This window comes from Ochlerotatus camptorhynchus, unplaced genomic scaffold (assembly GCF_037179485.1).
Source record: "Ochlerotatus camptorhynchus isolate MF236.1 unplaced genomic scaffold, CSIRO-AGI_Acam_v1.1 ptg000428l, whole genome shotgun sequence".
NCBI classification, from domain to species: Eukaryota; Metazoa; Arthropoda; class Insecta; order Diptera; family Culicidae; genus Ochlerotatus; species Ochlerotatus camptorhynchus.
The window spans coordinates 663,437-679,400 of NW_027040914.1; the positions used below are offsets into that span (position 1 = coordinate 663,437).

General features: G+C 40.8%; 1 protein-coding gene across 4 annotated transcripts in view; it reads left to right on the forward strand.

The window, feature by feature from the left end:
• Magi (magi) overlaps positions 1 to 15,964 on the forward strand; it is a 61,307-nt gene that overhangs the window by 18,311 nt on the left and 27,032 nt on the right. For 3 of the 4 annotated variants that reach the window (XM_065234032.1, XM_065234035.1, XM_065234034.1), the window contains exon 2: positions 10,866 to 12,479. In XM_065234032.1, the coding sequence (XP_065090104.1) occupies positions 11,914 to 12,479 (566 nt within the window). In that variant the 5' untranslated portion in view covers positions 10,866 to 11,913. Of the gene's footprint in view, positions 1 to 10,565; positions 10,798 to 10,865; positions 12,480 to 15,964 lie in introns of those variants that run through there. The other variant, XM_065234033.1, reaches the window with a different exon arrangement.

Below are 15,964 nucleotides of genomic sequence, written 5' to 3' on the forward strand. Positions count from 1 at the left end.
AACGCGGAAGTTAATGCTATTCAATTTGACTCTGTGTAAGATAAACAAGGGAGAAGCTTGGTGAAAGAAATGAAGGTATTCCATTCCAAGTAAACAATAGTTGATTGAAGTGCTTGAGGATGTTACCCAAACTTTTGAGAATGTTGTTTTTATATTGTTGGAGGCGTGAAGGGTCATTGTGAAATTTGAAAGAATCAGAATGCCAACTTTGTTTGTTGTTGATGAGTTAGAATCAGCTTCATATTGATTTCATTTTCCATATGGAAAGTTTGTGGCATTTATAGGAGAAGTTGTCTTTTGCGTAGGACTACGTCTTTGATTTCTATATGGGGGTACACTTTGTGAAAACCGAAAATGGAACATGTAACAAATTAAGTAAGATTTTGAACGTTAATAACTCAGCTGCGCGGCCAAAGCCTTGGCGGGATGCGTTGAGTTTCTTGTAGAACTTGCATGTTTCTTGAGAACGATACAGCTGTTCCATTTCTTCGCACTCCAGCAGGCGGCGCTTTTTATCCCGGAAAAGATGGGTTTGCTGTCTTTGCTTCTGTTTATATCGCTCCACATTATGACGGGTTCCTTGCAGCAGTATCGCCGCCCGCGCTGCGTTCTTCTCGTCCAAAACCGTCTGACACTCTTCATCGCACAAATCGTTCCGTCGATTCCGCTCCACGAACCCAACGCCGCCTTTAGCAGCGCTGTTAATGGCTGCTTTCACGTTGCTTCAGCAGTCCTCAAGAGGGGCTTCGATGAGCTCTCCCTCATCAGGCAACGCTGCTTCGAGGCATTGCACGTACTCAGTTGCGCCTTCGGGCAGCTTCAGTCGCTCCAGATTGTACCCTGACGTCGATAATGTCCGAAAAGTGCCTTCCGTCGATCAAAACGTGGTCGATTTGCGATTCTGTCTGCTGCGGTGATCTCCATGTGTACCGATATGGAAGGCTATGCTGAAAGTAGGTACTGGCCATGTTCTTAGAGGCGGCGAAATCAATGAGTCTAAGGCCGTTGGCGTCATTTTGGGCGATTGCCGATAGAGGAACATGATCGCTTGAGGCATTGATTTTGATTTTTCACGTGGTGGCATAATCAGCAAAGGCGTTAAGGCATCGTTGAAGTTTGTTCGTTATTTCGCGAGGCATCCTTCTTTTAACGGCTATTGCGGTATCATCTGCGAACAGGAAAAACACGCAACCGTCTCCGAAGGGAGGAATGTCGGAAGTGTAAATGCTGTAAAACAAGGGGCCCAGCAGACTGCCTGTGATTCAACGATACATTAAACGACCTTTGCTGGAGGTAGTTACGGGTGATTTTATCCAGATGTAATGGGAAGTTGAAGTTACAAAGCTTGTACACAAGTCCGTCATGCCAAACATTGTCAAACGCCTTTTCAACGTCTAACAAGGCCATGGCTGTGGACTTGGATACAGCTTTGTTACTTCGGATGTTATTCATCACCCGTACTAGCTGATGATTGGTGGAGTGCCCCTTTCTGAATCCAAACTGTTCCGGAAGGAGAATGTTGTTTTCTTCGACAAACTTGTGCAAACGATTGAGAATGAGTTTCTCGAACAATTTGCTCAGCGCTGAAAGGAGGCTGATTGGTCTGTAGCTTGAAGGTAATGTTGTATCCTTACCGGGTTTGCGGATTGGTATGATTTTTGCTACTTTCCAGATGCTTGGAAAGTAGTGCAGTTCCAAACATCTGTTGAAGATAGCGGTTAGAAGAGACTGCACTTTCATGCTGAGTCTCTTAAAGATCATGTTGAATATACCGTCAAACCCGGGAGCCTTCTTGTTCTTGGTGCATTTCAGCGCTGAGCAAATCTGTTGTACAGTAATCATATCCACAAGACAAGGGGAGGCATCTACGTTTTGAACGCATGGCGTAACCTGATCGTCGAGCGGACTTTGGATATTCGAGCCAAGCAAATGCGAGGAAGCGACATGCTCGCCGATCGCATTTGCTTTCTCCTGTGCGATTAAAAGCCGATCGTCATCATTTTCGACTCTGAGAGGTGGAACGGGTTTGGGATGAGTTTTCAGGACCTTGGCTACCTTCCAGAATGGTCTGGAGCGGTCGTCCAGACATTCCGACTTTCATTTCGGAGTGAGTCCATTCTGGAAGCAATCTGCCTGTTCAGATCGGCCATTTCACGGTTTTTGCCCAGATCTCCAGTCCTCTGAAACTGGCGTCTACGAACATTTCTCAACCGAATCAATAATTAGGTGTGGGAATAAATAGCAACAAACTTACCCCTCACAGGAACTTGTCGAACGTATGCCTCATCAGCCATGGATATAGCCTGTTGGAGTCCTTCCAACGCCCGGTCGATTTCATCTACGGTGTCGAGTGGTGGATTTTCATCGTCCGTACTGCACCCAGTTGACATGGTGGTAGTCTTTACGCAGGCAGCTTCTAGCAGGAACCACGTTGACACCGACTTCAGTCAGCACCGGTTGGTGGTCGGAGCTGAGATTGTTGTGCGCCTCCGGTTTGGATAGTCCGATGCTCGACAGTTGGTTCGTCCGGAAACTGCACAGTGTACAGTCGATGTTGTGAGTGGTCGAACAATAGACATCCGTTCCGGTTTCGCTGGTAGTTCCTCCAAGCTTCATGGCGGGCATTCAGGTCGCCCCCAACGCTGAATCGGGAGCTAGTACGGGTGATAGCGGTCAGGTCGTTCTTGAATTGTATTCATAGTCCGTTGTTTGCGGTACACTGGCGTGGGCAGTAAACAGCGATAAACCGGACGTTTCCAGTTGGTGATTCCACCTCCACACTAACGGCCTCGATGGTAGAAGTGCGGATGTGGGGCAGACTGCAGAACTTGATTCCCTTTCTGACGATGCCCGCTACACCACCCCCTTCTAGAACTTCTAAAATAGTTCAGGGCAGTTTCAAATGCATCAGGACGAAGTTCAGATTTAGAATGTTCAGACAGCATGTTTGAAAAAGTTGAAAATAACATCCAGTAGAAGCTCGAAGCAGCTTATGGGGTCAAACATCCAAGACGATCCTCTGATTGTTGCATTGGAAGGGGCACCTTCCATAGGGCTCATACATCTACTAATTAAAAGTAGGAACTACCGTACTACTCAACGGGGAATCAAAGATGACCTGGAACTAACTTAAAAATATTTTTTTATAAAAATTCTTGTCCTTTAATATTTCCTCAAGCTCGTAATTTAACATAACTTTAACAATGTCCCAGATTTTCGAAAATGTGTCATGTTCAAGATAGTGATCATTTTCTCTAATGATCGCAGTGAGAATCCTGAGAACAATGAGCAAGTCTTAGACGTGTCATTTTTCGTTTATTTTTCAATTTCGAACGTCAATAATCGATGCATGCCCATCATCCCGTTACTTTGACTAGAAATCAGTTTTAGTGCAACTAAATAAAGGCAGGTCATTTTTCTATTGATTATTTTGAACATTTCGAGACACATTGGACCCACAATGAGCTGTCAAATGCTAAGAAAATAAACAAAACATACCCAAGCATCTTCTGTGTCTTATACATTCTGATACACCGTATTCAGTGTCATATGTGCTGAACTCTGATTAAACCACCCTGTATGCGAGCACTCATCGTGACTGCCTCTTTCACGCTTGCATATTTACGGCCTGATCTATACGTGGTTGTTGGCGAGCACTCCGAACTTCTAAGGCGGTCGGCTCCTCTTGCAGCTTTGTCTCAGTCTCGAACGCTTCTTCCCGGGTAGCTGACTGGAAAATGAAGTTCGAATTGTAGTCGTGTAGGTTTCGGCCTACTTGATTAGCTCCCTATTCCTCAGTCCACTTAACAGTTGCGCTCGTACAAATCTGTCTTCGTCGTCTGCACTGTATTTACACGAGCGAACCTTGCACATCAATCGTGTTTGGAACGCAACTGATTCGAATGCCTCCTGTTCTGCAGCAGTGTCGGCCATAGAGAAGAGGTAGTTTTGTATGTTTGTTACGAAGGTCGTGTAACAGGTCGGTTCCGTCAAACTTGGTCGCAGCTTGGCGGTTTTGATGATTCGTTGCAGGTTATCACCCATCGAGAGGAATAATAAGTGGGTCCTTTTGACGGGGTAGTTCACGTTGCTAAGGGATGCAGCTATCTCGAAGTTCTAGATATAGCGGTTCCACTCCACCCACAACTTGTTAGCTGCGGGATTCCACTAGGAAATGGTTTTATGAGGTCCTAGCGGATGCTAGAGGAAGACCTTCCATTTCCGCATGTGTTCACGTCGTTTGAAAATCCCCAACTCTTATCAGCGTCGTCGTTTCGTTGTGGTTCGGTCTTTTCCTGGAAGCGACTCAGGGCGACGTTTATGTTCTTGAGCACCTTTTCCATTCGTTCTATTACTTTATTAAGCTAGTCTCGAGTGATGAAAATACTCAGCATTTGCAGTTTTTAGAGTCCTTCCATGGATAAGCTAGTGGAATCTTGTAAAATGCGTACTCCTTACGGAGGAATTTCTATCTGTCGCTGACTTATATCTTGGCATCCATAGCTCTCCCTCTTTGTTATTCCCTAACCATTCCTTACGTGCACAGGTAAGCATACTTCTTACCCATTATCCAATCTATGTAACCCTAGAGCCAGTTCTGCAAAATATCAATATCAAAACCTACAAACTGCTGAATTTCACTAGCCACCTGATGTCAGTATTAGTTCACAACGTTAGAATATCAATATCATTCGCCTCAATGTCAGTGCGCAAATGACATTGACATCGTAAAGGGACCATTGATATTCAAAGTTCCGTCGCAAATGTTTTTAAAAAACGCCAGCTAACCGAGTACCGATCTTTAGATACCTGATCAGTAATATCAACAATCAATACGAAACTAACGATTTTAAATTGGCTCACCACTTTAGTAGCCTATTGGTCCCAAGCAAACGATTAACGTACCCTATTCTAGTTGAAATTCTATTACTACACTATGTTTGTTTTGATTCGCTATGAAAGTTTGACAGATAACATCAGGGGTGTGTGGATTCATGCAGAACATGCAGGGGTGAGTGAAATAGCTTGGGACTGCTTGGGACCGTTGTTCTGGTACTGAGTGAGCCAAAAATAATAATGATTTTCTTCGGGACCCAGTGGTCTTAGAGTTACCTCTATGGTAATATTAAAAGATTGCCACGATTATACAAAATAGTTGATTTATTGAGATAAAAGCAAAATTTTCAACTTTTACCTAGTGATATTCATATGGATAGTAACATCAAAAACGTACCGCCTGATATTATGCTTACCAAGAATATCAGTGTCGGAAGTGAAATTCAGTCCTACACGGTAAGAAAAAAGTAACCAAAATTGAGTTCCTTTCACTCATCACGTGGCTTCCGTGGGGCTAGGTAAAATTAAGTTAAAGAAGAAAACTCAATTTTGAGCAATCCTGATCATGAATCCACGTTGAGCAAGTTGACAAAAAAATAATAAAACGGAGCAGACTGGAACCGAACCATGGACGTTGAGATTACGGGGCCCGTGTGTTGACCACTCGTCTATCAACGCTTGTGAAAATGAAATGGTTAAAGGCGCATAAGAGCAACCTCAATGAAAATAAACTTATATTTGAGTTCATTTATTATTACTCAATAGTTGAGTTTATTTTAACCAACGCCGCTTTTCTGATTCACTCAACGGCGGACCTCAAATGATAGAACCCAACGTTGAGTTTTTTTAAACTTAATTTTGAGTATTTTTATCTTGCCGTGTAGGCCAATAACTTACGTCAATTGACATTGTTGACGTGCTGTCAACAATGTCAATTGACGTAAGTTATAGGCAGCACTGTCTAGAGCACGGCAAAATAGTTTTACAAATACATTCATGAGAGAAATCCTTCACCATAATCATCATGACCTTTATAGACTATTGTAACATTACGTCAGGGAACCATGATGTTACAAGTCAAGAGCCATTCGTTTGATTTCAGAGAACTTCATAGAATTTCGGGAAACTTCGTAAAAGTTCAGGAACTGTTATAGAACTTCAAGGAACTTCATAGATCTGCAGGATACTTTTTAGAACATTAGACAACTTCGTGGAAGTTTAGGGAACTACGTTGAAATTATTATTTTTTTTTAAGTGCTACCATTAGGAGTTCAGTTAACTTCGAGGAAGCTCAGTGAACTTTGTACAACCTCAGTGAACTTCGTAGAACCAACAATCAATACGAAACTAACTATTTTAAATTGGCTCACTACTTGACTAGCCTATTGGTCCCAAGCAAACGATTAACGTACTCCATTCTAGTACTACGCAATGTTTGTTTTGATTCGCTATGAAAGTTTGACAGATAAAATGAGGGGTTATTGGTTTTTCCTATGTTTCGAGGGGTTAATCGATTAGCTTGGGATCGAAGATAGTACCAGAGCTGAGCCAAAAAGTTGAGCACGTTTCTTCGGGACCTTCAGGTCTTAGAGTTACCTCTATGGTAGAACTGTTTGTTGAACGTGACTGACTCTCACTCCAAAGGGCCTGGGTTCAATCCCAGTCGGTGCCGTCGGGATTTTCTGAAGCATAACATTTCTGATCACGCCTAGTAAAGCCGTTGGTCCCCGGTCCATGAGTTGATGGATCAATAGGTAGGGTCCAGGTGTGGGAGCTGCCTTCCTGGCATTGGTAGCATTGGTATTCAGTACGGAAAACAAATCAAGGAAAAAAAGTTTGTTGAATTTGATAGGAATTAAGCGAACTTTAGAGAAATTTCAAGGATCTTGATGAAACTCGTGGAACTTCATTGAAGTTTAGGAATTTTTCTTCAATTCCATCGAAGTTTGTAAAATGTCAGCAACTTTATCGACGTTCAGGAGACAGCTGAGTCGTTCAGGAAATTTAAGAGAAATTCGGAGAACTTCATAGAGCTTCCTAGAATGTCGTTGAAACTTAGACAGCATTGTTAAATTTTAGGAAAACTCTATAAAAGTGGGTACTTTTGTTTAGGGAACTTTGTTGAATTTTAGAAAATTTTGTTTCATTTCAGGAAACTTCATAAAAGTGTTCCAGGACCTCCTCTTAATTACAGGACACTTCGTTAATGATTTTTGTTGGTTTAAAGAATTCCGTAGAAGTTTAGGAAGCTTCGTAGAAAATAATCGCAATTCCTAAAAGTAACGTTGACTTTGTAGAAGGGAATTTTGTTAAAGATCAAGGAACTTCGAAAAATGTCGGCAAACTTTGTAGAAGTTTGGTTAAATTTGTAGAAGTTCGGCAAACTTTGTAGAAGTTCAGAAAATTTCCTAGAAGCTCAGGAAATAACATAGAAATTAATCAAACTTTTTAGAACTTTAAGGATCTTCGTATCAGTTTAGGGAACTGTGAGAGCTTCGTTTCGCCAATTTGTTCAGGAAAATTTCTAGAAAAAGATCAGGTTCTTTCCGGAAGTTTGAATTATGGATCTAAAGAAGTTAATACATTTTTTATGAATAATAGGAAATTCGTACAAATTCAGCAAGCTTGGCAGAAATGCAGTTGTAGCTATCGAAAAATTAAAAGTTGTAATATATTGAAAAATCTTTGAAGCACTGGGAACTTCGTAGAAGTTGACGGGGTTGAGAACTTCGTAGAAGACGGGGTTGGGAACTTCGTAGCAGTTCAAGGAACTTCATAGATGTTTTGAGTTCATGGAACTAAGTTTAAGATCAAGAAACTTCTTGAATGTACGGGAATCTTCGTAGAAGTTCAGGAAGCATCGTGGAATGTTAGATTACTTTGTTGATTTTCATGGATTTTTGATGAGATATCACTAAAGTCCTCTTCTTCTTCGCATTTCAAACTTATTGCTGATCGCCCATTATTTTATTGCATGCTCTCAACTTAGTGTTCTAGATGCACTTCCACCATAGAGGTAACTCTAAGACTAGAAGGTCCGTGCTCAACTTTTTGGCTCAGCTCTGGTACTCTCTTCGGTCCCAAGCTAATCGATTCACCCCTCGAAACATACGAAAAACCAATAACCTCTCATTTTCTCTGTCAAACTTTCATAGCAAATCAAAACAAACATTGCGTAGTACTAGAATTTCGACTAGAATGGGGTACGTTAATCGTTTGCTTGGGACCAATAGGCTAGTCAAGGAGTGAGCTAATTTAAAATCGTTAGTTTCGTATTGATTGTTGCTTCCACCTTGATTCCGCACTTAAAGGCTGACTAAAAGTAAATTGGTACGCCGCTAGCAAGCCTCTAGCAACAATCAATACGAAACTATCATTTTGAAATCGACTCACTACTTGACTAGCCTATTGGTCCCAAGCAAATAGATTAACGTACTCCATTCTAGACAAAATTCTAGTACTACACTATGTTTGTTTTGATTCGCTTTGAAAGTTTGACAGATAAATTTAGGGGTTCGTGGATTTTCCTATTTTTCGAGGGGTGCATCGATTAGCTTGGGACCGAAGAGAGTACCAGAGCTGAGCCAAAAAGTTGAGCACGTTTCTTCGGGACCTTCTGGTGTTAGAGTTACCTCTATGCCTCTAGTGTTGGGAATCGAAAATATTTGAAAGTGGTTTGTTTACACTTCAATAGAGAACAACTGGTGCAAGTTTGATCAAAGCAGCCGATCGCGTTCAAAAATAACGTCAAATGGAACTCGAAAGAAGAAAAATATTGTGCACCAACACCTGGAAAATCCGGAGTGGTCCGGTTCCAAGCTGGCTAAAGTGCTGAAGATGCCGAAAACAACAGTTTGTCTAGAGCTCAAAACCTACAAGGAAACCCTGAGTGTACAGGTATCAGCGGACCTACGAAAAACTGGAACCAGTGATCGTCAGTTGCGCAGTAAGGTGTTGAGGTACGTTAAAGCCAAACCCGGTGTTTCGATCCGAGATGTGGCCAAAAGGTACAACGCCAACTTTCAAACGGTGCGGAACATCCTTGCCAGGGAAGGATACAAGTCGTACAAAGCCGAACATCCGAACCGGCACATGAAACAGAATCTCGTGGCCAAAAGCATGCAAGGCTCTTGTACGACCGTGTTTTGACGAAACACAAGGGCTGCACTTTGATCGATGACGAAACATACGTCAAACTCGCGACTGTGGCCTGAAAACGGAACCATTCGTCACATCCTCGACGATGACATCCCAAGTTTACATCGAAGAATGCCTGCAAAAGCGTGTATTGCCGTTCATCCGCAAGCATATCAAGCAGTCATCTTTTGGCTCGTTTTGGTCAGCTGCCACTGCTCCAAGGCGGTTCTGGAGTGGTATGCTGCCAACAAGATCGAATTTGTCCTCAAGCTAATGAATCCTCGGAATTGCCCGGAATTTCGACCAATCGAAAAATACTGGACAATTTCAAAGCAGCGACTTCAACGAAGCGGCGAGGATGTCAAGGACATCCAGCAAATGCGGGCAAAATGGATGAAATGCGCTGATTCCGTGTCTGTTTCCACTGTGCGGGCGCTGATGGGCTCCATCAAGAGGAAGGTTCGAGATTTCGTTTGAACTGGAGAAATGTAACCATCTCATGCTGTAACTTTGAAGTTTTAATAAAAGTACGGTAAAGCAACCATTAATGGACTTTTTAAACTTATTGAATCATGAATTACAGGTCTTTTTGTGCGTACCAATTTACTTTTAGTGAGCCTTTATTAATTGAGAGCTTTCGAGGACTGTACCATTATTGCATTTGGTATAGGTATTTGAATTTTTTTCAAGATTTATTTTCTTCCATACAACATAGAAAAGGGATGTCTGAAATAGAAAGAGATTTTCTGAAAGTTTTCTTCGTTGCTGTGGATGAGAATGCGGATTTGACAATAGAATGGATGTGAGATGATGATGAAGGATGTGCCGTCCTCCTGGGAACCACGAATTTTCAGCTACACTCCACATGTATGGGAGCTGCCAAGATGTTAGGGGGCTGTATTGACCAGAACATATTCCGACCATAGCTCCAGAACCAGCTAACCGAATTTCCACAAATAGGTGGATTGCCCTAGTTCTGAAGTAACCTAGCCCAGATTGTTCTGCCGCTGGCAGCATAATTGCCCCATGTGTATATGAAACTCCACAGTGCATGGGACAATTATGCTTCCACCGGCAGTGTAGGCCTATACTAAACCACAACCGACGGTGATTGTAATTGTTGAGGAAGCCTGCACTATCATTGCAATCTCTTTTCTGTGTGACGATATCTTAAGCATGCGAAGCACCAAGTTGCAGTATAACATCTTAAATCACTCTTATAAAAGGCAGCGGAGTTAAGTTATGCATTCACGACCGCAACGAACGATGACGAACGCCACAACAATTCCCAGGCCCGTTGGAATGGCGGCTATTCTGCTGCTGCTGCTGCTGCGTGTATATTGTTCCTATACATGCCAACCTACCTACCTGATCAGACGGAGGAAGCTATAGCAGAGAGGGCTTATGAATGAAAGGAAAGTTCAATGGGAACCTCTTCCTGCTAGCTCTCTTTGCAACAACAACGACGACGACGACGACGACAACGAACCTCGTCGAGTGTGTCTTGCGTTGGTATCTTTAGCGCTTCAGCTCTCAGTCCCCATCCAGTCTCATTTAGTGTGTTGTGTAGTAGGTAGAGGATCGTTCAATTCCGTTGCCCCATACTTACCAAACAACCACCAGCGAAGTTTCAGCTTATAGTTAGCAGTCAGTGAATAGTAGTTAGCGTGGCGTGTTGTGTAGCAGCAGTTATTATGAATTTATCTCGGTTGCGGGCAAGTACTGCGCAACGGTGACGACGGCGACGGTGGTTGGGAGCAATTTTCGAAAATTATTTGTCCAATTCTGTTACTTGAAATAAACCATAAACCACGCTCGAGAGGTGTGCGTGTGTAGCTATAAGAAAATAAAGTTGATCTCTAATTATTGTGTTTTTATTTTCTCGCCCGCAGCACCAAAAACAGGCTAAACGAACGATCTAAGACGGTTTTGGATTTCTCGGCGTTTTCAAGGTGGAATAATAAAAGTTTTAACAATTGGTCGACGTTGGGTAACGACATGTGAGCGTGTGAGGCCTTTAAAAAAAATAGCAGTAGGATTGGGTGAATCGACGACGACGACTGGAGCTGGAGCTGGAGAAGGTGTCAAGAGAGTGGAGCACGGTTTGGCTTTGTGGAATGTTGAAATGAATGATTCATGCCCCGGTGGTGTACTAATGTGTACATACCTAGTGTAGTGAGATTCGCGTGAAGTGAAACGTCCTCTTCTTGCATCGATTTCGGTTCGATCTCGTAAATCTAGAAAACAGCCATGAATGTGAGCAGATTGATAATATCTCTGTAGATCGTGTGTTGTACATATGCGAGCCAGAATCCAGAAGCTCTATAGTTGAGCGCGCGCGAGTGCGAAAATGTGAAAGCCCTGAAGAAGGCCAGGTGAAGGCGCGCAAGGCAAGGTAGAAAATGTGTATATGTGCTCTGCTGACGACAGGTGATTCGCAACAAGAGCACGAATGAAAAATAAGAGAAAAATGCCACAGAAATAAAGCGGTCGAAGAACCTGCTCCAGTCCCTGCCGGAGTGAGAAGAGTCAAGTGCCACGACAAACAACTTGAGAAGAAGCAAAAAAAGTAGAAGAAAAAGAAGCGCATGATGGGAAGAAGATAATATGGAAAGGTGATCAAAAAGCGCATAAAAGAAGTAATGTAGCTAAAAATATACCCCAACCAACGGTCGGTTCGAGCTTACACACGAAAGTGCATTTAAATGTTGTGTTTTGTTGTTTTTAGTTTACGAAAAGAATTTCGATTTTGTGTGTGGTAGGGAAGGCATCTGTGTCATTGATACAAGGTTTTTTTTTAACGTATACACATACCAACACAAGCTTCTTCGGAAAGCGACGAAAACGGCGATGGTGGTGTCCGAGAAGAAGTGACCAAACAAGTTGAGGTGGTGACGGCTGTGAGTGAGTGGAAAAAGCTGTTGTTGAAGGCAGCATTCAATGACAGAGAAAAGTGAAATTAAAAAGTTGAAGATGAATGAGTCAGTAGTGGCAACTGGTGGTGGTGGTACTGGACCTACTGGTGCTGCTGGTGGTACTACTACGATCAGTGCGAAATCCGAAACCGGTAAAGATTTGTCGAAAGTGGGCGTAAACAGCAACCATAATATCAACAACAACAACAACAGCATGAACGGTGGTGGAAGTGGTGGTCCCGGAAGGGCAAGTGATAACGGTTCCGATACGATGGGATCAGACGTGACGACAGCGACAACGATGATGATGATGAGTCCCCCCGGGCCTCCTATGAACAATGGGCCGCCAATGCTTCAGCATCATCATCATCATCACCATCATCTTCACAGCCATAATCATCAGAACCATCACCAACAGCAGCAGCAGCAACAACAACAAGCTCCCATCGGAATGAGCAATGGTGGTGGGTTCTACGATCAAAAGTCGGATATTTCCTCGACGGCGCAGACGGAGGAAGATGATGGATTGGGCCCGTTGCCGCCCAAATGGGAAAAAGCGTACACCGACAGTGGCGAGGTGTATTTTATCGAGTGAGTACAGCTTTAACTTAGTTTCAACAATCCTTCTTTTGGTTGTCTCGTTATCCTCTTCAATTTGCCAAAACATGGGCATCACCTCAATTGATGAATTAAAAACTACTCAAGTTGAAGGCTTCTCTGCTGCAATTTGATGAAAATAGCTCCCCAAAAACTTGGTGGAATGTCACTGACTCATAGATTTCATAAATCATTTGATCGGAATCGGCCTGGTCTTAGTCATCGTGCGATTGCATCCTTCATAAGCGAAAACGTTGCCAAAATATTATTCTTGAGCAGCGGCGAACATAAGATATCATGGCTGGTAATGGGTCACTTTTTCGCTCCGCAGTGCTCAAGCGGTTCCAAATCGGGTCTAGATTAGCCTCCCAAGGTTTGAACTGATATGGTAAGAAACTGACTGGGCACAAACCATTTGAAGTTTATATGGGAATTACTATGGGGAAACCAAATTTTTTCTTCGTTGTCTTCTATTCTTCTTTTATATTGCACCGTTAAAAATTTCTATAGTTATTCTTATGGAAAATTTGCTCAGCTACAACTTTGCTGAATATTGTTTTTCAGCCAAACATCAAATTAAATAATTATTAATTGTTTAAGAGATTGAGAATCTTATATGGCATTATCAAGCAACTGTTTTTTGGGCAACACTGTATTCTGCAGTGTGAAATAGTAGCCATGATGTTTTAGCTCTATTCTACGCGCCAGAAACACCAATGTTGCCTGCTGAGCAGTTGATTGAGCATAATCATAAGACAATAGTGACTTGAATCATTAATAACTTTTGATGCTTACATTTTATCGAAAAATGTGAAAATTTACTACAAGTGCAGATATTATTTTTAGAGCTGAGTAATAGCGGGAATTATTAGATAGATATGAACACAAAATTTCGTTTTCCCATAGTAATTTCCATATAAACTTCAAATGGTTTGTGCCAAGTCAGTTTCTTACTAAATGAGTTCAAATTTTGGAAGGCTAATCAGGAACCAAATAGGAACCGTTTGAACACTGTGGGGCGGAAATTTCAAATTTTGCATCAGTCTAGTGTCTACTCATTTGGCTAAATGAAATTCCCTATCGTTTCCTGGTTTTTCCAGAGCTTTAACGGATAATTTACAGGTTGGCTCAGCGAACCGGGAATTTCAAATGTAACCGGAATAAACCGGGGAATTCTACGGGAGCACCGGGAAAAAAACAATAATGCTTAACATACGGTATTTTTTTTTTACGCCAGGGCTAGAATTAACTAGTGGAAAAGAGCGAGTTTCTATCAAAAGAAAACTTGCTTTTCTGAAACTTAACCATATGAATCTTGCTATAGGAATTTCTATAGTTTTAAACAAAAAATAACATTTGACTTCAGGCTCAATCGAATAAACTTTACAGAGCCAAATTATCATTTCCGGTATAAGGAAATCAACCGAATACTCGCAGTCTTCTCGAGTTTAGTGGATGACAATTTTGTGAATGTGAAGAGGGAAAAGGAGATTTGAAGTATGATTTATGATACAAAAATTTCACTTTTTCTAAAACATGTACTTAATCCTATTTCCTTTTCAACGTTATATCAACCCTGTAATTATACAATTACTACAGAAACAAATATTCAAAAAAAAATCTTCGGATAAGATTTCTGCTTATAATTATCATGGAATTCTTCATAAAACTACCTGTAAACTCTCCTCGTAATTACCTCGGAATCCTTTGAAACTATACTGAAAACTAGATTCCTTTGAATTTTTTTTTTTTTAATTTTTTTTTGAACTTAAGTCAAAAAACTTCGTGAAACCCTTCGAACCTCTAATCAGAAATTCCATAGAATGTTCATCACAAATCCTTTGAATTCACTTCTTGAAACTTTCCTTTTAATTAATAATAATAAATTCTGTAATGAAGCTTCCTTAATATTCTTTTGAAATTGCCTTCTGAGTTCTCTTTAAATTCTGTTTGTAATTCTCTTTGATGTCTCATCAGAACTCTGGGAATGTTCAGCTTGAAGTTCTCCTTTCAATTCCTATGGAATTATTTTCTTCGCCCAAGAAATACCTTGGAGTTTATATCCGAATTCTGTAGGACTTTATCGTAGAATTATCATGAAATTCTGGTTGGAATACTTTAAAATTTCTTCACTTCTCCTTGAATTCTATTTAAAATTCTCGGTATTCTCGTCAGATTTGTATAGAAAATTCCTTAAATTGTAAGAACATTTAATATATTGCAGGGCCCGTAATAATGTTTTTTTTTTATTCAAATCTAGGATCTTGAAAATTTTTAAAAATCCACGATTTGGGTATTTTTTAGCCCCATATTGTTGAAAAAATCTCCTATTCTGTTCTTTCCTCCACGTAATTTTTAAAAATCACACATCTCTCTAAAAAAAATCATAATCTGCGAAGTGTTCAAACATTTCTTAGAGCTTTCAAGATTTCTAAAAAAATCATGAATCTCTCTTTAAAACTCAGTCTAATTCGGTTACATTTACCTTTTGTATTTGATATACAATCACTCCATAGTTAAAGATCACTTCCAGTTGACTAACAAACTGACCTACACAGCAAAAAAATAATTTTGATATCACATCAAAGTGGATGCACTACAATCATGTCGAAAATTTCATGTAATTTTTATGACCACATAAATAAACAAATGCAGTAAAAGCAGCGTAATGTCAGTTCATGCATTGTATTAATGATAATTTTGTCCTTTTTAGCAAGTAATATTACACCATATTTTCGACATGATTGTAGTGCATCCACTTTGACGTGATATCAAAATTATTTTTTTGCTGTGTAACTGATATATGTTTATCATATGGATGATGATTACTGTTAAAATACAATTAACCTTATATAGGGTAAATGTTGGCTTCGGCACCCATTGACTGTTTTCGGGCAACCAAAATTTAAACGTTAATTTCACTATGTTTTCCCATCAACGCACTTCCCTGAATGTGTCCAAACGATTGTTTAGCCTTTCAGCTTCAATCTGATTATATTTGAACGATCGAGCAATCCAGTAATGCTACATTTTTCTTCAAATAAAGCATACGCACTACAAAATGAGGTTGATTTCGAGTTGCCGATAATAGAACAGCTGGTTAACACGCAGTTCTAATGGGAAGGTTACCGAAGAAAAAGAGACTGCCGACAATAGTCACACTCACCTGAGAAGTTTGGAGCGTTGTAAAAACGCTTTCAAAACGTTTTGAAAAATTCTGTCGATTGGAATGGATAGAGAAGCAAGCAGCAGATGAATGTAAACAAACAGACACATCATATATGTGCGTGACGCTGAGAAAATGCTAGTAGAAGTGCAGACGCTGCTTAGATTGACGAGAATACGTAAATTCCCCTACCTGATAACGTTGTTTTTCCTTTTAATTCTACTACAATTGTATCACTTTCAGTAATTCATTATTCACTTTCACTATCACTTTAATCATCATCGTTGCAAATATAAAGATATTAAATATAACC